The sequence below is a fragment of the Argiope bruennichi genome, chromosome 3 (assembly GCF_947563725.1).
Source record: "Argiope bruennichi chromosome 3, qqArgBrue1.1, whole genome shotgun sequence".
Lineage (NCBI taxonomy): Eukaryota > Metazoa > Arthropoda > Arachnida > Araneae > Araneidae > Argiope > Argiope bruennichi.
The window spans coordinates 133216558-133238964 of NC_079153.1; the positions used below are offsets into that span (position 1 = coordinate 133216558).

Genomic DNA, 22407 nt, shown 5'->3' on the forward strand with positions numbered 1-22407 from the left:
TGTTGAAAGTTTGAAAATTATTAAAACATTTTTATGCTATTGAACTGATTTAAAATTATGTAAATTCTATCACAACTATTTGAAAATTTCTATTACTCTAAAACTATTATAATGAATGATAATCCAGAATCAATCAACCAAGAATGACAATCAATCAATCAATCAAAATGCAAAAAATCCTAATTACTTAAAAAGAAAAACTTGAATGATTAACTTATTCTTTTTTTCACAGCAGTCAAATTTTGCAAAATACAACACTAACCAAAATTAAAATGTTCAAATTCAAAAACAAAACAAAATCTTCAAAATTATTTTAAATAAGCTGCTATATATACATTTCAACAGAATTTATATTTCTTTCTCTCTTTTTTTCAGTAACTACTTAAAATTTTCTCTCTCATTCTCAATCCAAAACCAAATTTCGAACAAAAAATGTTTTTTAAAAACAATGCAAAAAAAAGGGGGGGGGGGAGAAATAGTACTGAATGCCATTTTAATGGAGACATTCTTTTTAAGCAGATCAATAGTACAGGCATCAGATACTCAAAGATAACAAAATTTAAGGTAAATACAATAAAAAAAAAGTGCCAAACTGACCTCATTGTGACCGTTTTCATAAGCTAGATCAACAGGTGATTGTCCCATATTATTACATATATTTACATCAGCACCTTTCTCAACTAAAAGTCTTGCTATTTGGCCATATCCACTAGATGCTGCCCAAGCTAAAGCCTATAAAAATGACAGGAATACTAAATAATTAAATAATTCCTTAACTAACTTGGAGTATCATTATAATTTTAATTGCAAATTTCTGACTAATATAAAAAAAAATATTACTGTAAAAACTAGCCTCAAGTTTACATAATTTACAAAAATAGAACAATTTAGACAATTATATATAAAAAAACATTTAATTTCTTGTCATTTAAAAATTACAGTTCATAATATTTTTGTTAATTCTTAATTAATTAATTAATAATTTTATAATGTAATGTAAAAATATTTAGTAAAAGACATTTAGTATACATTTAAATAAAGTTTTAAATATACCAGAATTCAGGTAAAATGCAATAAAACAAAAAAAATATTAGTTCAAAATCAAATTTTAAAATTAATTAATCAAATCTTGAAACTTCATGTTTTAAATACTCTAGAAGACAATGCAATATTTTATTTTACACCTAAGAGCAATTAATTAATTAATTCTTTCATATCAATACAAATATTTGTAAATATTTTTAGAGAGTGAAACAAAATTTAAAACATTAATATATATATTTTTTTTATTTCAAGAGGCAATACAGTAAACAGATCAAAATCTTTTTATTGGAATGAAGTTTTCCCTATTTCAATACATTCTGAGAATTTCCTTACATTCTGAGAATTAGAATATGATGTATGTTAAAACATCATATCCTAATCCATCATGATTTGAATGAAAAAGTAAAATGCAATAATTTACTCACAGTATTTCCACGACTATCTCGCAAATTTGGATCTGCATTTTGATTAAGAAGCTCTTTGACAAGAAATGAATGCCCTTCTCTTACAGCAAACATTAATGGTGTTGTTAAATGTCTGAAAAACAGTGACACAGCTATATCAACTATACAGTATAATAAAAGAAAAAGTTATTAATTTACTAATAAAATTCATATTAAGGAATAAAAAATCTGCCTCATACAGAGTGGAGGCCTGATTTGAGTATGCCTCATAGGTAGTGACATACTCAAATTATGAAAATATTCATGAAGAAAATATTTTTTATTTAAATTTTAACATTGTATTAAACCAAAACAACACAGGCAATATTTTAACATCATATTAACAAAAAAGGGGACAAAATTTTAATTTAATTTTTGAATAAGCCAAATCATACAGTATACAATAAAAAATATTAAAACAGAATATGATTATCCGAAATCTAAAGGTAGGTTTGAAATTGAGCTTCCGATTAATTAACAACTAAAGCAGAAAATTCAAAAAATAGTTTATGCATTTTTAACAATACAAATAGTATTGCTTTCAAAACTTAATTCCAAAACAAAATTTCTCAATTATTATTAATACTTTCATATTTTCAATAATTTTATTTTACTAGAATGATTGAATATATATTATCAAAGTTATATTAGCTACTATGAAGAAAGTGGCATAATTTTATGTCACAACTACAATGAAATTATTGTGGAAATGAGGCTTGTTGCGTTTATCTCCCCCCCCCTCCTACTAAATGGCAATTAAAATTCTATCTTGATGATATATGATTCTGCACATTTTTAAAGAAATACTTTTTTTTAACTTATTTTATTCTAAAGGAAGCAATTAATAAAATCTTTTCTTTTTGGATGGCTTTTATGAACATAATATCAATGTAACAAAAGAACAAAATGTTAGTTTTTACATTGCCAATAATTACCGTTCATGTGCATTAACTTTGGCTCCATGCTGCAAAAGTATAGAACAACACTTCACTAAATCTTCTTCAGGTTTCTTTGCTGCACATACAGCCATTAAAGGAGTAAACATATCTATGAATATCATAAAAGAATTATTTACATAAATTATCACCAGCAGACTAAAACAAGATAATCACCAACGAGATCTTAATAAAAAAATCTCTATTTAAAATTTTTTAACCCACAGCAGTAATATATACTAGCTTACTAAAAAGAAATGGTTATTTGTTTCTCAGTTGAAAAATCTATCTCAGTTAAAGTATCTCTATTTCACAATGAAAAATTATCATAGTTCACTAAGTAACAGATAAAATAATAAGCCCATTTAAACTGTTTCAAATATCTGTTTCTCATTTGAGCTGGACAATTACCAGATTTCAGCATTAAAATGTTTTAGAAAAATTAAATTAACTTTCATCAATGTGTTGCAATTTCATTTTTTATTGATTTTTAACAGTAAATTTACTTTTCAAACACTGATGATATGAAATTGATTCAATTCACTGATGATTAGAAATTGATTTCAATGAAAAACTAATCCAAGGATTAAATAGCTTAATTTGAATTTAATACATTAAAAATATTTCATTCTTTTTCCACTGTTTAAAAAGAATTTTTTAAAAAGTGTTAATTATCTCTTCAATAAAGAGAGAAGCAATGTCAAATTTGGAATGGTATTTCATTTAAGAAAAACAACATTACACAATACATCTTAATATTCAAATACTTTAATCATTCCTTCACAAAAGTTTTTTTTTATTTTATTTATTTATTTAAAGATGTAACTCGAACTTTTGCAGAGTTAGATTAGTTGATTACAATCAAAAAGGCTTGAATATTAAAAGCCATAGACCTGAAAGGAGATTGAAAAACAGCAACTGAGGAATATGTAAATAATTAAGACCAATTCAGATTTTAATGTATAATAAAGTCCCCAAAGAGATGCCAATAATAGCTCTTCAGGATTCCGGTGTAACATTTCCCTTTCATTAGTTTTCAGTTTTTACTTTTTTTTTTTTTTAAACTTAAGATTTTACCTGTTGATTTCTTAAAATAACTTATGAACAGTAAAATCTTGATACAAAATAAGTAATACATCTGGTATACCAATGTTGTAATGCACCTTTAAATGACTTGAAGTTAATTTTTTTACTAGCAATTAAACATTTCTCCCTCATTAAGAAAATGAAAAAATTTGATTTAGAATTCATCAATTCAAATCACAGTAATTCATATAAATATTCCCAAAAATATATTTTAGAAATTTGATGGAAGAAGTTATACAGTATTATGTGATTTTTTTTTTCTTTAAAGATTATTAAAATACCTTTATGATAATTAGGATCAGCCTTATTTTCTAGAAGGTAAGCAACAACTTCTGCTTGACCAGAACTACAGGCATACATAAGACTAGTCCATCCAGCCTTGAGAATAGTATCGACACAAATTCCTAATTGGGAAGAAAGTCAAACAATTGTGCATTTATCACAAAATATTAAAAACACTAATAAATACTGCACTTTAATAAAAAAATTAATTTCATTATAAATATAAGAATACATAAAGAAACAAATATTCAGAATTTATCAAATGTTTCCATTGATTTTTGGTAACAAAAATATACCTATGATTTAATTAGTTATCATTAACTTTTTTTAAAAAAATTAAAAATAATAGTGACATTTTTAGGGACTATAATGAAAAATATAATGTTTAGACCAATAAAAATTTTATATTTAAAAACAAATTAGATGAACATTACAATTATTTTATTATATATTAATGAAATGCACACAAAAATCAATCAAATTAAACTGACTTTAAAAGAAAAGAGACAAAGTGTACATTCAACTTTTATTATAAAGTGTATTATATAAGTCAAACAACAATCAAAAATATTGCAATTTTGTGGGTCAATGTGTCCCCCTCCTAGTACAGCAAATATCTAAGTTACAAATACAAATGAAAATAGCATTAAGTAGAAAATTACAAGTAACTAAATCACAAGAGAAGAATGAAACAGAAAGTTTCTGAAATGAAACAACTTTTATTTTAAACAGTTTCAATGCATAGAATATTGAAGTTAAATTTCAATCAATTATTTCACTTTTTAAATATGTTAGGATCATATGTGAATTATTTATACAGAATGATATATCCAATAACTTTGAATATACTGCCAATTAGAATTCCCACAGTCTATAGAATTCTATATTAAGTTATAACTTAGATTTAAAAAAGCAGGAAATCACAGTTACTGTAGACATTTTCTTAAGTACCTAAATTTATGAAATAAAAAATTAAATAAAAATAACTGAAATTAAATTAAAGAAAGAAAAAATGTTAGTAAAAAATTATTCACTGAATGTTTCATAAGCAAAATAAAATGTTTTACTCCAAACAACATTGTTTTATGTCTACATGCATTTTATGAATCCTATTATTCAGTTAAGGAATTTTAAAGATCAAAATAAACTGAAAACTTATAATATTATTAAATAAAAAATAGCAAAATAAAGATAATATACAAACCAACTATTAAAACTCTCAGAACCATAGTTTAAAATATCCTTTTTTTAAATAAAAATAATAAATATGAAGTTAAAAAGATATTTGAAGAAAAGTGTTTATAATTTTTTAAACAAGGAAGACAAATACAAATAATTGAAAAAAAAAAAAAAAGAATGAATCAATAAGTACCAAAACTTAATTTTTTTTAAATTATAGAATATCGATAAATATATAACACAGTAAAGCAAAGTCTGCTTTAGCATAAGCCATATGGTAAAAGCCCAAAACTATATGGTATCCCACTAAAGATGTTGATAAATATAAAAAGATACTAATCACTTAAAAGACTTAAGCATCATACAGTTTATATGTTTAGACTTTCTTCAAAATAAAATTATAAAAACTGAGAAGCATGATGAAAATTTGATTTAAATTGGAGTTTATTAGGAAAACAGTTTTTTCATAATTTATATAATTTTATAATTAAATGTACTTAATTTATAATAAATTGAAATCAACAATTTTTAGAAACATTGAAAAACTAAGGAATTTGTAAACGACCAAATATTGAAAGTTCAAGAGAAATTTATGGTAAATTCATAGAATTAAGTCAAAAGATACGTTTAAACTAGAGAATAAAGTTCTATGGATTATAAAAACAGAAAAAGGTAGGAGCATAGTGCAATTTAATAAACAAAAACCTTTTAAAATATCAATTTATACCAAACAATAACAAAAAAAAAATACACTATAAGAAGATAAAGAAATAATTACAGTTTTCAGATTAATCACTGAATTACTGTCAGTATGAACCAAATAAGACATAATTAAAGAAAAACTTCTTTTATCTAGATTGAAATTCATTTCTGAAGAAGCTGAGAAAGATGTCATTAAAAGAAAATGATTTCATCAGAAAACAGACCTTTAGATAAGATATTTTTTATAGTATCCAAGTTTCCTTGCATTACAGCATAGCGTAAATCATCTAATATTTGAGAGGTTTCATAATCAAGGCACTGTCGTCGAGTTTGTTGATATCTGTTTCTATAATGTGGACGAAATTTAGAGGATCCTCTGTAGTTATTGTTGTTGTACCTGTTTTCATATTTACCAAAGTTATTACTATTGTGGTTCTTCTGAAAAAAAAATAGAAAATTATAATTTTAATATAAAAATACATAAAATAAACCAAAATAATTAGAATAAATTTAAAAAACAAAATTGAATTAGAATTACAACAAAATCAATACAAGACTAATGTACATTTATTATCCCACTATTAACTAACTCCATTATTTCTCTTTTAACTATCAAAGGCATTTGAAAAATTATACAGAATAATTACATGTTTCAATTCTAACAGCATATAAATATCAACATCCAAAGCTGATTCATCAATAATTTAAATATATATCATCAATAAACATTTGCAAAGATTTTGTACCTTCACATAGCATACATACTCATTCATATCATCATTAAAACTCAAGTGTTTGAGTGACTCATTTAAAAAGCATAAGATTTCATAAAATAAACACAAAGAAACATTCACAAAAATTGAAGTGAGAGGAAGATAAAGAGGTAAGGGATGTTAGAGAGAGGAAAGAGTTTTGATTTAACTAGAATAGATAATAAACATAGCATAAATCAAAATTATATCAAAAATATTGTATGAAACTTTTAACTGCTCAATGTACATTATAATTTCGGAGTTTGAAAAACAAGGTGTCTAATGAAGCCCTTTCTCATGTCCTTAATTTTTGAACACTAGCAGCTATAACTGTAAAAATGATGTGCAGGTAACTGGCTTTATTAAGTCATAAGTATGGTAAAGCCTTTTTTATTACAGTGATCTACTTTGGATATAACATTTTCAAGTAGTTACAGACAGATCTGAGAGAAAATTTAAAAGACAAATACTTTTTGACAGTTTCTTGGAACAATGATTTTAACATTTTTAATTCTTATATAGAACTACAGAATTACTATATTACTACAGAAGCTACATAATACTACTATATTACTACAGAAGCTATCAGTGACATAGGTAGGGTGAATAATGGCTGCTCGAAGTGCATCAAATTAAAATTAAGATTATAAACTAAAAATATTAGCCCCCATTCAGTGATATTTTTATTTTTTAAAAAGGTGGAATTTATTATTATAAATTTGCATTAATCCTTTTTGCTATAACTCTGAAAAAAAATGAACAAATTAAACTATTTCATCTTTGTTCATTGTTATGTTATACAATACAAAATTCAAACAAAATGATGCTATAACAAAAGTAAAAAGAAATTGTCTGCTCACTGATCTCAATAGCTTCTCCTCTCTTGTAAAAAAAAGTCCTCCTTCCAAGTCTCATAAATAAACAAATAAAATATTTTAGGCACGCACTACTTAAAGAGACCAGTTATTAAAAGAGCTGTCACCAGGTGTTTTTCTTCCAATTTTTTTTTTTTTTTTTTTTTTCACAGTAGCAACCTTTTCTTTACTGATCTCTAATGGAAACAAAAAATAATAAGAGCGTTGGGAGTTCTATATTAAGAGCTCTCATAGGGTAGGAGAGCACCTATGTATTGACGCGTGACTTCGAAAAGAATAGGCCGCATAACGAAACGTCTAGTGTGACGAGTATTAAATATAGCTGTATTTCTTGTCGTTTAGAATACATTCCAAGTCCATTTACAGTCCAGCGGGGAGCTTTAGACAACAAGCTTTATTTCCGCATTGTATATCAATAAAATATCATTCGAAAGCGATCAACATACTCTTGTTGATTTTTGAGTAAAAATGTCATGTAGGATCATCCGTATATTGAAATAAAAACAAACTTCAAAATTTCCACTGTAAAAGCCCAATTTTTCTTACGAAATTTGAAAATTATATCACAAACTATGCTGGAAAACCAAATTTCATTACTTTAGATTATTCGTTTCGAAACTATGAACTAAAAAAACTTGCAATTCTAATGATAAAATAAAAATTTGGATTTTTATCCATACTTTGAACAATAATATAGTTATTGATCTGAAATATTTTGTAATAGAAATGTGATATATTCTACAAACAAAAATGTTTATAACTGAAAAGTAATTTTTAACGTACAATACAATATTTCAAAATTAAAAAGTAAAAATTTTTGAATGGCAACACACCAACATTTTAGGCATAAATCAATGAACAGGCCATTTTATGTGGAATGCAAAAGTTCAGTTCATTTCTATAAGTAGTTCGTCCGTTAGATTAAGTTTTCAGTATTGTCTATAAAATGATGCCTCTAGAAGCGCATTCAAAAATTTTAAATTGTTAACAACTTTTTATTTGGCATTCAAATGCATTTCGTAATCAAGTATTTTTTTTTTTTTTGTATCAATTATTATTTTCCATTTTGTAATGTCACCAAAAATATGAAATAAAAAAAATATTTTCCTACGCCATAATATCTTGTTATTAGTCATATATAATTTTTTTGATAAGCAAAAATATTTTTTTTATAAAATAATACACAAAATTTCTAATAAAAATTATTATTTTTTTAAATATGAGAAGACTATGTTATAAATGACTTTTAGAATATTTGCGGTAATTCTTTATTTCCATTATATTTTAAATCGTGATTTATTAAATAGTTATGTTCAAGCGAATTAAAACACTGTTTTTGTATGCTATTGAAAAAAATTTTAGACTTTTAAGAATAAATGCAAAAATAAAATTTATATTTCTTCTCAAACTTCTAAAAATAATTATGTATGTTAATATTGATAAACGGTGTTTAGATGTATTATCACACTTTATAACTTTTTTTATTACTTCATTTAATATATTTTGACCGATAAACGATATAATTATTTTATGCCAATTTAAATGAATTCATTTTGTTGCTTTGAATCAAAAAAGACTAACACAAATTTTTGATTAATAAGTTGGGTACTTCTTCAAGAATCCTACAGAATAATTATTCTCAAGATTATACTTAATGATTATTCATTATAATGATATAATTCAATAAAATTGCTTGACATGACAAAATTAATGGTATTAATATACGGAGCGAAACGCTGGTTCGCTGAAGGCAGCTAGTTCAATAACTTTAAAATAAGAAATATTTAAAGAAACAATAACATGTTATTTTTACAGAGGGGATATGGTTCGTGTAAGCCATTTTTTTTAGTAATTGTGATAAAATGAAAATATAATGCAGGAGGAGATTGTTCACCTTATAAATATGAATTTCGCAAAAACTGAATAAACAAAATTAGTAAACTCAAATCGGATTTTCAAAAAAAAAAAAAAAAAAAAAAAGTATACATACTTTGAATAACTATTAAATAAATAATTTGTATCAAAATTTTATGAGTCACAATAATTTATACAACAGTACAATCTTATCGTTTATTTATTGGAAATGTTCTAATTGCCGAACGATATTACCGCTTCTGATAAAACAGTTCGACAACATGACAAAGAAATGCTAACTGACATTTGCTGACAAGTATGCTAAATGGCATTTGGACGCATTCTGCTTAGAAAGTTATTTTAATGCTCATGTTTCATATCTTATATTTCCTTTCTAGAAAGAAATAAATAAAAAATTATTAATAGGGCGAAATCCGGCGAGTTTATAACAGAGTACAATGCTGCCTCTTCATCTTAATCATTAGTTTGTCAGAACTTCATCAATTTACATCTTCATGTCTGGACGATAACGACGAGGTGGCCAATTTCGTAGAAAATATTATTCCATATTCCCAAACATCTATTGAATGCTATATATTCCTTTCCTTCTACTTCTAATCATGTACTTTTTAACAACTAACACTGATTTAACGGGTTAAAGCAAAATGTCATAAAATCAGTGACAGTACTTTCACTTCAAACTATTTTACATAGTTAAAATAAAGAAGCAATAAAGATTAATCATTTTTCATTCTTATAATTAAAATGGCTCAATAAAACCAACTGCACAACTAAAAAAAAATTTTTTTTAAGGGAATCGTACGTAATCTAATATCGTACATAATCTAATACATCGTACAAAGCATCGTAGCATAAAAATGTATTAGATTGGATTCGACTGTCTTTATGTTACTTTAGAAAAATATATTCTAAATTATAAAAAAGTATTTTAATATTGAAGAAATGTGCATAGGTTTATATATAGTTACAAAAACAATGAAAAGTATGATAGTAAACTGTAGCTGGAACATTAAAAAAAATTTATTAAAAAAATATTTGGAAGTAAAATTTATATCATTGAAAAGCTCACTTTTTTGCATTTTCAAGAGATGTAAAAATGTTCTTTTTCGTGCAATAAATTCCTAAATTATCAAAGAGAAACGATAATATTCCGATTTTATTTGAAAATCTATTTTGAAAAACCGTATCTTAGTCAACATCTCTTACTCAAAAAATAACAATGCATCAAATTTGATATTTTCATGTCCAATAGTCTGATCTGTAGGGCGTTTTGAACATTCGAAATGTATCATGCATGTATCAATTTACAGAGATAATGCCAACCTGTAACTATCACTATGTTAGAAATTTGTTCTCTTAATCTAATGTTAATACTCTAGGTATACAGTTTAAAAATGGTCATGTAAAAATGGCCCCCCCCCCCCAATTTTCTCGCATACTCATTAATAAATGTGTTATCCTCCACCCCTTCAAGACGTTCGCTTTAAATTTCAGTTATGTTTCGAAGCTCTTGGGCTAATATGCTCACAAATTTCTATTACATATCTACTCCCCAGCTAAAAATAAGGTAATAATTTAATTCTGAATTGATTTTTTTTATATAAATAATATAAATAAAAGATAAAACCTTAAGAGTCAAATGCAAAGTAAACAAGCGATTTATTGCAGGACAAGAATAAAAATCATCAGAGATATGGAATCTACGAAATAACACATATATATGCCTTACAAATAAACTTTTTTTATCTGAACAAACTGTCGTTAAAATCAGAAGAAAGAAAACTGAATAAATAAATAAAACAGGTGTATTTTGATCAAACAAGTGAAATTTCAAGACACAAAGTTGAAACTACTCATCGTGGCACTTGGATAATTCCCAACTTTTACTCAAAATATCCTCCACTAGATACACAGTAGATTGTGCCACTGAAGAATCAATTATAAAAAATATGACCTGAATATAAATAAGATGAAAAATAGAAGAATACATTTTATATAATTCATTGTATATTTATGTGGCTTAGAAATTACTAACTGAATAAAAACAATCATAGCATTTAGAAAGATCAACCTGATGATAATTAAGTTATAGAGTGAATGGCCTGTATGTTTAAAAACGCTCATTAATCATTAAAAAAAAACATGAATTTAGAAAACTTAAAAATTGTACAGGTATTTAGAATTGCTTGAGTATCTTTTCAAAGGTATAGAGATTAAACAGAACCGCCCAAAGAATTTTACAAAAAAAAAAAAAAAAAAAAGTTAGGATACACAGCCATGTTTTAAACAGGTCATCCTCTCCTTCGTCCTTCCCTTCTGAAAAATTTGATCTGGCATTTTTATTTCGATATAAATATATTTATTTATATGCATGAATTTTAAAATTTATACTCAAAAATCAAGTACACTGTTGTTTTTTTAATATCAACTTTTGATATTAGGTCAACATTTTTCATCACCAGATCTAAGATTTCTATTTCATTTTCTTCGACTATGATCAGTAAAAAGTTTTTATAAAAAAAATGAGTTAATGGGGATTATATCAAACTATTTGTAGCAATATTTGTTTTTAAAGAGGTTTTTTTTTATTTTTTTACATAATCAATTTGTTCTATAGTCATTTCGTTTCTAGAAAAGATATCACTATTCTTAATACCATTGTTTTAAGCAGTTCTTCAATTAATTTAATTTTTTTTCTCTTTCTCTCTCTCTCTCGTTTAATTTTTACGGATTAACATTATTTTTCCATTCTGATCTGACAACTATGATTTTGAGATCTTTAGATGAGTGTTTCATGAAATTAAAAATGGGATAGGAACCTTCTATAGGACATGGATTCCCAAAATATAGATCGCGACCCACTGGTGAGTAGATAATCAATTTTTAATGGTTCGCTACAAGAGTTTGAATGTATAATGTATCTTTCCACAATTTCCAAAAATATTCAGCAAGCCACACAACAGAAATATTGCTTCTATGACTGAAATTATATTTAATAAATTTTTTTTTCTTTTTTCTTTTGCCCATAAAGTCGCTATAGATTCAGTTTTTAATACGCGGATCACAATCTTTAGAAGTTTGGAAATCCCTGCTCTAAACATTGAAGAGGCCCCTCCCTCCTTTTTTTAAAGGATTAAATTTTTTATTCTTTCAAAAAAGATCATATAACTTGACTTAATAAGTTATTATGACCTATAATGATTTGAAACGAAACTTATGGAGAAAACAGGATTTCTATAAATTGTCAACGCTGCATCCTGCATTAAGAATCTTTTGGAGAGATTTTATTGGCACTGTATCTATTTACTGATAACTGCGATACATTATTTGTATAGATGTCATGTAAGTTTATATTTGAAGTTACAGATATAGAAATAACGAAAGAAACATAAAAAAATAGTCGCAAAAAATAGAAAGAAATTTATTTCCATTTTTTCATATCAAAACAGATATGTTAGATAATTTTAAAATAAGTCTTATAATTACGAATATTATTACTTCTAAATTCCTTATCATACCTGAACAAACATTATTATAAATAATTTAGATGTGATATTTTTATTAGGATGTTTATTATTTCGTTATCAAGCGCTTTTAACATCATTATAACTGCAGTAACATCTGAGCAAATGTATAGAAAAGAATAGAAAAGTAAAATAGCACACAGAAATAAATAATCTGCACACGTCATTTCTTTGAAGGATAATGTAAAAGCACAAGCGCAATTACAATAAAAGTTAAAAGAAAAGAAAAAGAAACAGCGGCAACAACAAAAGCATACCTTACGACTGTCGCTCTACCTGGAGAGATCTTGTTATTTTTAAAGAACATTAGAGAGGAATTATAGGGATACGCGATTTCATTCATGCCTCAACACGATTTAGACGAAGCCCAACGAGTTGTTGGCAAAAGGAAACATCACCCTTGCCAACAATTGCCGTCAGGATTTTGTTTCTTTAAAAAATACGACACGTGTATAACCATACCCAACACTGAGACAAAAGCAATAAAAGAAACAATTCTTTAGAATAATAATAATAAAAAAAAAATTAAAAAAAAACGTTAATAGTAAGAGGCGAAATATTTGCTCTTTAATTTACTAATCCGATAAGATAAAACTTCAAACAAAAATGAGTCAGGCGACAATCTAATCAGGAATTTTGAAAAATATGTAAACCAATTCGGAAAACTGAAAAAGAAGCATGGAGTTGAATATAAATGCATGCAATTTTTTTTCTCGTTTAATGCAGGGTTGCTTAACCCCTTAACTGCGGTTCCGAGTCCAGTTCGTGCATCCAATAGCCATATTTTTCAAGTTAAATTGAGTCATTCATAGGCGTTTTAATCCGATACATAAATTACATGGAATGCACAAGCATCCCACGAAACTATTAGTTGAAATAATACAATAAAACCTACCCAAAACTGAAGGCGTCTCCTAATAGCACAGAATTGAGTTGCGGATTAGTTTTACTTACATTTCGTTTCAAAACAACAATAAAGCTATATTGGAAAGAACCTCGCAGTGTAAATAAAAAAAAGTTAAATATATGATCAGTGTACCAATTCAATTCACTCTTATATTAAATACGGATCCAAGAGATGATGATAATATAACAACATATTTGATGCCGAATAAAACAGTGACTTTTGCGAAATGTTAATTTCTGGAAAGCAAACAAAATGTAATTTACATCAGTGTAACTTATCCTGATCATAAAAGAAAAAGAATCATGAATTGATGATAAATGGAATGAAATTTAAAACAATTAATCGCAGAATACATTTCAATGAAATAGTTTACATCAATAGAATTTTCTTAATTGGTTTTCAAATATTAAATATTCTTGACGAAAGATTCCTCTATTACAAGTTTAAAAGCCCTTCTTTAAACCAACATTTAATAATTTCAAGCCCAAAGAAATTTTTCAGTGTAAATAAAATTTGACACTTTAATTAGGTAGATTATCTTCTTGTCGCCTATTGCATATCCAGGAAGTTAATAGAGTTTAATACATGGATTTTTTTTTTTTTTTTTAAATCTACAAACGAATTTATCTTATCTTTTAACGTGTATAAAATAAAGCTTCGACTGAACCGCACTCAGTATTCATATTTTCAATATAAGATAGTCACACTAATAATAACAATCTGTACGTTTTCTTTTGGTAATTATTTTTGTCGTAACAGAAAGAGAATATACATCTGTCTTTATTACTTGACATTAAATTACTATAATGAGCCGTGAAATAAATTACCTGAATCTGAAACGTGATTTGTATTACAGTTTGACTTAAAAATAATAATAAAACATTTTCTACCTTCCATTAGTTGTAACGCTGATGTAAGAATTTTATCTGTTCGTTTGCAAATAATTAAATGTTTAAGTAATAATTATTTTTCAAAGATCCAATCACTACAACAATCCACACAATGGGTTTTAAAATTTTTAAATCAATTTATTAAAAAATTATATAGAAAGGAAAAATTGAAGAAATATCATCAGAAATAGAAATGCCAATATAACGTAACATTTTTTTTTTTAATAAAATGATTCTATACTGTACTTTAATGAACAGTAAATAATAAAGGAATTGAAAACTATAACGCCGCATATATATATATTTTCGCTCATTGATTTCGTTTTTTTTTTTTTTTTTTTTTTTTTTTTCCCTTTTCCTATATTCTACCAGCGTCTTAAAAGTTCTTGAAACGTTAGGGCATTTTGAGAAAATTTTTGAAATTTGAAATAAATAAAAATAGCTTAGAAAGAATATATCGCGAGAAGAAAAGCTCAAAATGACTCACAAAGGTCTGAAAGAAACGAAAAATTCTAATTGGAAAATTTTCTTTATCTTGTACGCCCAGTAATTAAATAATTTAGCAAAAGAAACTTTAAAAAGTAACGAAATTAGCTTCAAATTTGTTAAAAGACAAAAACTGTGTTAATAATACGTAAGTTTAAATGCCAAAAATCTTATTCGTCGATTTAAAAATATTTCGAAGTTTCCGAAATTATAACTATATTGCCCCACACACTACATACTTACTTGAACGGCAAAACAGGCACCCATGAAATTTGAGGTCCAAAACTTTACCAAAGGAAATTTTAAAATACTCTTTTTTAGTCGTTTCGAAAAATTCGCCGGAAAAATCTTTTTCTTCATCTGATAAAATTATTTTTTTTAAACTAATAAGTATTAAATATATCGAAAATTCAAATCAAAACCCAACAGACTGCTGAAAAGCGTATCGCCACCAGGCATAGAAAGCCAGTATCGAATGACAATGAAATTCGATTCCAAAGATATGATTTGCTTATTAACTGAAATATATAACGGAGCTGAAGTTTTTTGTTTATAATTTTGTCCTTCTCCTCCTTGACCTTTATTAAAAATAGCATTCATTCATAATCCAACAAGGAGCCGCCAGACATGATTTGTAGCTGGCAGGGGAACAAGAGCGTCGAGCCAAGTGTTACTGCGTAACGACGACAAGCGTTCTCAGGGAGACAGAGGAAGCCGGAAGAGACCCAAAACAAATGAGGATATGAAATATATCTTTAATCTTCAATTATATTAATTAAGGAATTAGCACTGTGACTGTAACAATATTAGCTCAAAATTTTGTTAGAAAAAAGAGAAAACAAATTCAAAAGCTAGCAGATTTTATAGACATCAATTGCACTGCAGATTATCAATAACAATATAAAAATATCCGAATGAAAAATACTCCATAAATCTTCCCGTTCAATTATTTTAATTGACAAGTTTATTTGATTATATAAAGATCTGTTGTTAATAATAGAAAAACAAAGTTAGGATTTGGAAATGTTTTTCAAAAATAAAGATTAAAGGATTCCTGATGAGTCTTTTTCTCAATTATTATTCTAATTTAAAATGTGTTTTTTGAATTCGGAGACGTTTGAAATGTGGAGACTCGTCAAACTTTCGAGTTCGAATTTTTTTTCGATTACTATACTTTCTCTGTATTACGTATACGAGAAAGTAAAAATTGAAAAGTTATTGTTTAATATAACAAAATGTAAACTTTGTTGAATTCCTTTTCACTTAATTAGCTTAAAAAGAATAGCATTTTAATAAGAACAGTCTTATTCCTAAAATGAAAATTAACACTTTACCGACCGGCCGTCGATTAATCGACCTTTTGTTCTCAGCGCTTACCAACCGGCCGTCGATTAATCGACGTTTTGTTCTCAGCGCTTACCAACCGGCCGTCGATTAATCGACGTTTTGTTCTCAGCGCTTACCAACCGGTCGTCGATTATTCGACGTTTGCTCCCCAGCGCTTACCGACCGGTCGTCGATTAATCGACTTTTGACCGATCTGTGGTGACTACGTTTTCCACCAATTCAGCATGCCCTGAAAAAAATTCAGCTGTCGTTTTCAAAAATTCAGCTGAGCGGGCGGTGAAATGGCATAGTATGTTCGAACCGCTACCGGTCGGTAAAGTGTTAAATAAACATGCAAAGCATCTGGTTTTACGAATTAATTTCCAAAGCCTTAAGGACAACATTTTTTTTTCGAACACTTTTGTTTTTATGCAGATTGGCAATAAGTAAGAGATTCTTCCGACTAGGCAACACCGAATTTTTCAACAACAATCATTTTAATTCCAAATGCCATATAAGCCGTAAGTACAGGAGCCATAATTCCAAATGCCATAAGTACAGGAATTTTAATTCCAAATGCAATAAGTACAGGAGAATTCCTGTACTTATATAATTTTTGACAATTGATTTGACAAGTGATTTGCAAAAAATGTTTCATTGCCAAGAATCAGCTTAACATTTTTCTTGTTTGTAAAACAAGCAGGTTATATCACAAAAACTAAAAGCGAGATAAAGTGTTATTTTTTTTTTCTTTCTTTTTTCCAAGTATGAGAATATTTGAAATTGAAAGTAGAGAATTCCAGTGAGTTTCCTTTTCATGATTTCAGGGAAAGGGGAAAAAAAAAAAAAATGTCTGCAAGTGGTGAAGCCGATGCTGTTACTATGTTGAGATAGATGTCTTCTTTTAGTGCAGTGCATTATGGTCTACTGCAATAATTGTACAGGTAAAAGTCAATCGATATTGTAATGTCTTGATCTAGACTGATCAAATAACGAAGCAGAATTTCCAGACAATTCTTTATTTTACAGCCCTATATATACAAAGAACAAATTTTCTAATCTTGGTTAAATAAATAGTTATTTACACCTGTAGTAGGAGATACAACAGTCAAAGTCGAACGGTTTCTTGAAACTCAGTTGTTTCACGGACTCCGAACTCATGGGCGTAGCCAAACAGTCTCCTACAATTCGTTTCTTCCCTCCCCTCTAAAAAAAATCTCCGCACTTTCCTCTTAATTTACATTGGTCATTTGAGCTCTCTTTCGGCCAATCGGGGTTCAGCAATATGCTCTCTCAGCGGCGCCAGTGGGTCTTGGGAAGGTCCTTTCACAAAGAGAAACCTCTAGCATCCAGATGTTTGGACACCCCTTTCTCTTTGAAGGTACTATCAATACCTCTTGGACGAGGAATTCCAAATGTGGTCTTTCATTGTAGTCGCTAATGAACAGATGCGATACCACCCAGGTGAAAAGATCCACCATCTGGATATCTCGAGGAGTTTAGTAAGTAACAGCGACGACACAGCTGGCTGTAAATGTCTTATCAGTATTGGGAAAGGGGAATGTTACAATATCCTTCTTAATTAAATAGCTCCCGTTTATAAGTTCAACACTCGTCATAATTATAAAACAAATATCCTCCATTGTTACACATGTTCGCGAGGAATTGCGCTACAAATATAATCATTATCCTCAACTTATTGAACATAAATCTGGTATTGAGCACTTCCAGTGTACTGTCTCTTCGCAAGTCTAAGCTTTGCATCTGACTTATTAAGGTGCAGGAAGAATCCACTAAATATAAGTGCAATAAGTAATGCATTTTGTCAATTACTGAAGGTGAATAAGTCGCGAAAAATATATTTAGAATTTTTTTTTCTCGTGGCACATTTATTGAAGAATAATAAAGGATAAGATGCTAGTTGGTACGCAAAGAAACCATGCAATTCAATATCTAATTTCTCCAGGAGGACGACTCTGCGGGGAAAAAAAAAAAAAATCTAGATTAAGAAGAATTATGCATTTTCAATTTCAGTCTTTGGTGTGACGACATTCGTTTGTTATCTTAAGTTTTTCGTACGTATGCTAACTTATTTTGTACATATTCAATATGCAATTATAATTCGTAAATGCAAAATTTCATGCACTGCAACTCTTTGTTTCATTCTTTCTTTTATTTTACTGTTCAAATGGAAAAGCGGTATCAAATTTGATAAGTTTATTTCACTAGTTTATTGTAATTAATATGCAGTTTAAAAACTATATTGTAACTATTCTGGTACTCACCTCATAGTTTTGAACAGTAATTAAACAAATACGTCAAATAATTAGCAAAAACTTTCTTTAAAATTTTTCAACCACACTAATTTCTCGTATTGGTGCATCAATTTCCAAAAATCATATATTCTTAATAATTCAGAATAAATATTTTTGCGTATTATCTTTATTTAGCCATTTTTTTTGCCGCTTCTTGAAAAAAAAATTGTAAAATTCGGAATTTTAATAAAAGCTAGTATTCGAACTTTTGAAGCAAAATACACAATTTTGGTATTCATTTTACGCAGTTTTCATGCTGAAAGTTTTTATTGTAACCATTCATTCACCTCACTTTTTTTTTTTTTTTTTTTTTTTTCATTTTGTCGAAGGAGGGATAGTTTGAACGCAACAGAACGACTAGATCCAGGAAGATAAGATACAATTTCAACCCCCCCCCCTTCAAAACAATGTAATGTCAGATTTTCATTCAGATTTACAATGGTTTAAATAAAGTGGCGACATGGGGGGGGGAAATGGCTTACAATTATTCGGATGAAACAACCATTTTTTGACTAAAGTTTCGCTCGACTAATAATCACAGCACAGAATCATCCTACTGAAAAGGCGAAAATAAAGTTCAGGTTAAAGTTTCCAGGAAGGCTTATTACTTATTGAGAACACACACATAAGTTCCATTTAAAAATGTAGCTATATCTTACTTGGGCTGAGAAGGAATCGAGAATTTAACATATTAAAAAAGAATATACAGCAACTGAAGAAATGAAATGTTATTAAGTTTAACATTTATTAACATAAAATTTTCGAAAGGGTATAAAAAATATTAATCTAGATATTTATAATTATCTCAGGCTTCCAAGTTGTATGTGCTTCAGTGTAAATAATAAACAGCACTTAGTGATTTTAATTCTGAGCACTAAATTGAGTAATTACTCACGTACATTTCAGTATTATATATAATTATTCTGTGTAAATTACAATTTTACTTGTTTTCCCGATTTATTTCTTTATCTTCTTACATACAGCAGATTCGTACTTCAGAAACATACGGATTGTGATTTTTAAAACATTCACCAAGTACCAACATCACGAGGTTTCAAATGTTTAATAAATACAATAGCAATAATGCTATGATTCAAGAAGAAAATTGGTCACTTCAAAACTTTCTCCTATGTTTTCTATAAAGGCTCCATCTCCCACAAGAAATTACGAACCTTGGGTAAGGCATAAAATGATTGCTTGGCATGGCACTGGGGTACAATAAATAATTACGAAATATTAACCTTTGACATGAATTTACTGAATCTATTGTGTCATCCTAGGCAAGGTGTGTGCGTGCAAGTAATCTCTGACAGAGGTTATTAGTACACGAAATTCGAGTCTGCGTTTTAGATGCGTTTTTCCCATCCGATCGAAACCGAACTTTGACACATAACTAACTACAACTGTAGTCACTAAGTCACATGCCAAATTTCATATATTTAAGTCATTGCGTTTTCGAGTTATCGCGTTTAAATGCTTGTGAAAGTACAAACCGACAAGTTTTCAACCTTTGGTTGGATTTAGCTTAAAATTTGAGAGGTATCTACACTGTAGATGTTAAATCTATGAACTGAATGTTATCCATTTAGCTCACTTCATTTCGTAGTGATCTTGTTAGCTTATATTCGTTAGCTTGTTAGCTTATTTTCAAGGTTGAATTTCTTCTTTTAAAATATATAACCGGATCATTAAATGATTTCTTTTTTTAAAATTCTTATCAGCATCTAATAGTACACCTATGTCTTACTTATGCAATCACAATATCTCAGAATATTACGATACATTCAATAAATTAATAGCATTGACTTTGCATTAAAATTTTTCCAAAATAAAAATTGTCAGAATTAGGTAGTTTAAATTATCACTGTCAATAATTTTGACATAACAAAATGAAAATGCCAAAGCCATTTCAAGGTTGAATGAAGTTTAAACAGTCAAAAGAAGCGGAAACGTTTTGTCTTCGTATCATGGCATATTTCCTAGGGCAATTACGGCATTTAATCTGGATTCAACAAGGATTTAACTACGCTTCAACAGTCAGATGACTTACTCGCTTTGTCACAGAACATTCCAATCGAAATTCAAAAATAAAGGAAAAGTTACTGATAAATGACTTGTTTTCTATTCAGTAAAACAATTTTTGAAATATACCAGCTCTAAAATAAAATCTGAAAACTGTAATCAAAATTGTAAAATTTTATATTCTGCAAATATGTGACTATTTAAATTATATGTTCTATTTTTATTTATATAATCAGTAATAATCCACATTTTAGAATTCATTATCTCAAAGTATTTTCTTGTTAGAAAAAAAAAAAAAAACAATTTATGTTCTGGGAAATGATCACGTATATTTTGCTAAATGATGCAATAAATTCACACATTTTTTAAAAATAATTTTTCCCCAATTTCGTCTGATGTATATGCATAATTCTATGTATTTGGCCTGAAATAATTTAATACGGAAGAATATCTAGATTTCAAATTATTTGGCTTTCCGTTTTATAGTTGACATCGTTTCTGAATTAATCAAAACTCATAAATCAAAGAAATTATTCCGCAATTTTTACTATTATATTGTTTGTCTATTGATCTATGGCTACTACCTTTGGAAATGAATAAAGATGTTAATGCATTTAATGACTCAATTTATTCTGGTGGAACTAAAAATTGTTGCAGGTGAGAAAACTTCGTAAATTTAATTTTGTAATTTTAAACCCCTTAATAATATTCGCTATTTCAATACTTTGCTCTTCATTTTATTAAATATACGAATTTTAGATAAAACAGGATTAGTATTTACATTTAAGTTTATAAAGTTCATAAGAAACAGTACTTTTATTCCTTATTCATAAAATTTCAGTTTAAAGCCAACATTCGCGGAATTCTTACACTTAGTGCGCAGAATTAATCGCCATAAGGGATAAAACAAATATACTATTTAGAGAAATGATCTTTTTTAAGTAAATTGGTTGGACATAAAAAAAAACTGATCGAACTTAATACTTAATGAATACTGAAAATTAGTTATTTTCTATCACAAAACTCTCATAGATGCGATGCATTCCCTACTCCCCTCTATTTTTTTTTTTTTTTCACCCTTCTGTCATCTGATATCGGTGATCTCCTATAACTGAGACTCCATTGTGCTTTAATAATGATTCATTAAAATTTCTTTATTTTAAAAGATGTCCATAAAACATTAAATGAATTCCAAATGCTTAATATGTTTATTATTAAGGCAATCATAATACATTTCCATTGTACCTAAAAACATCTCAAGTGAAAGCAGTTAAATGTTTGTGCTATAAATACGCATTGATATTTATTTCTATATTTTTGTAATATAAATTACACAAATATAGAATTTATATTAAGAAATTTAAGATATAGATTCAAAATAACATCTATAAGAATCATTAATAAAAGTCATATCAATCATGATTTTAAAATAAATCAAACCAAATAATTTTGATGATCCCTTACATTTATTAAGATTACTTCTATCTACTTTTCTATGTATATATACAATTACAGTCAAGGGAAAAGAAGTTTGGATGAGAATATCATAATAAAAGAGGACAGGTTGAGAGTTGTGAGATTAAAAAAAAAATGATTTTTCTATCTAAACTATAATATATAAAATGAGCACACTTTTGAAATTTAAAAAGTAAAGTAGGTTTCATTTTACATCTTCAAAGGTTTCACTCAGTATCTTATTTTATTTTAAATACAACAAGAAAAGCATATAAATGAAATATGATTAGTTTCTCATAAAAGTAACAT

At 27.5% G+C, this 22407-nt stretch overlaps 1 protein-coding gene across 5 annotated transcripts in view; it reads right to left on the reverse strand.

Moving 5' to 3' along the window:
• Positions 1-22407, reverse strand: part of LOC129964298 (ankyrin repeat, SAM and basic leucine zipper domain-containing protein 1-like) — a 34819-nt gene that overhangs the window by 8156 nt on the left and 4256 nt on the right. The window contains exons 1-6 of one of the 5 annotated variants that reach the window (XM_056079074.1): positions 15224-15452; positions 5896-6106; positions 3790-3912; positions 2423-2534; positions 1470-1581; positions 598-732 (exon numbers count right to left, since the gene is read on the reverse strand). In XM_056079074.1, the coding sequence (XP_055935049.1) occupies positions 598-732; positions 1470-1581; positions 2423-2534; positions 3790-3912; positions 5896-6106; positions 15224-15340 (810 nt within the window). In that variant the 5' untranslated portion in view covers positions 15341-15452. Of the gene's footprint in view, positions 1-597; positions 733-1469; positions 1582-2422; positions 2535-3789; positions 3913-5895; positions 6110-7283; positions 7366-12954; positions 13069-15223; positions 15453-22407 lie in introns of those variants that run through there. The other 4 variants (XM_056079073.1, XM_056079075.1, XM_056079076.1 and 1 more) reach the window with 4 other exon arrangements.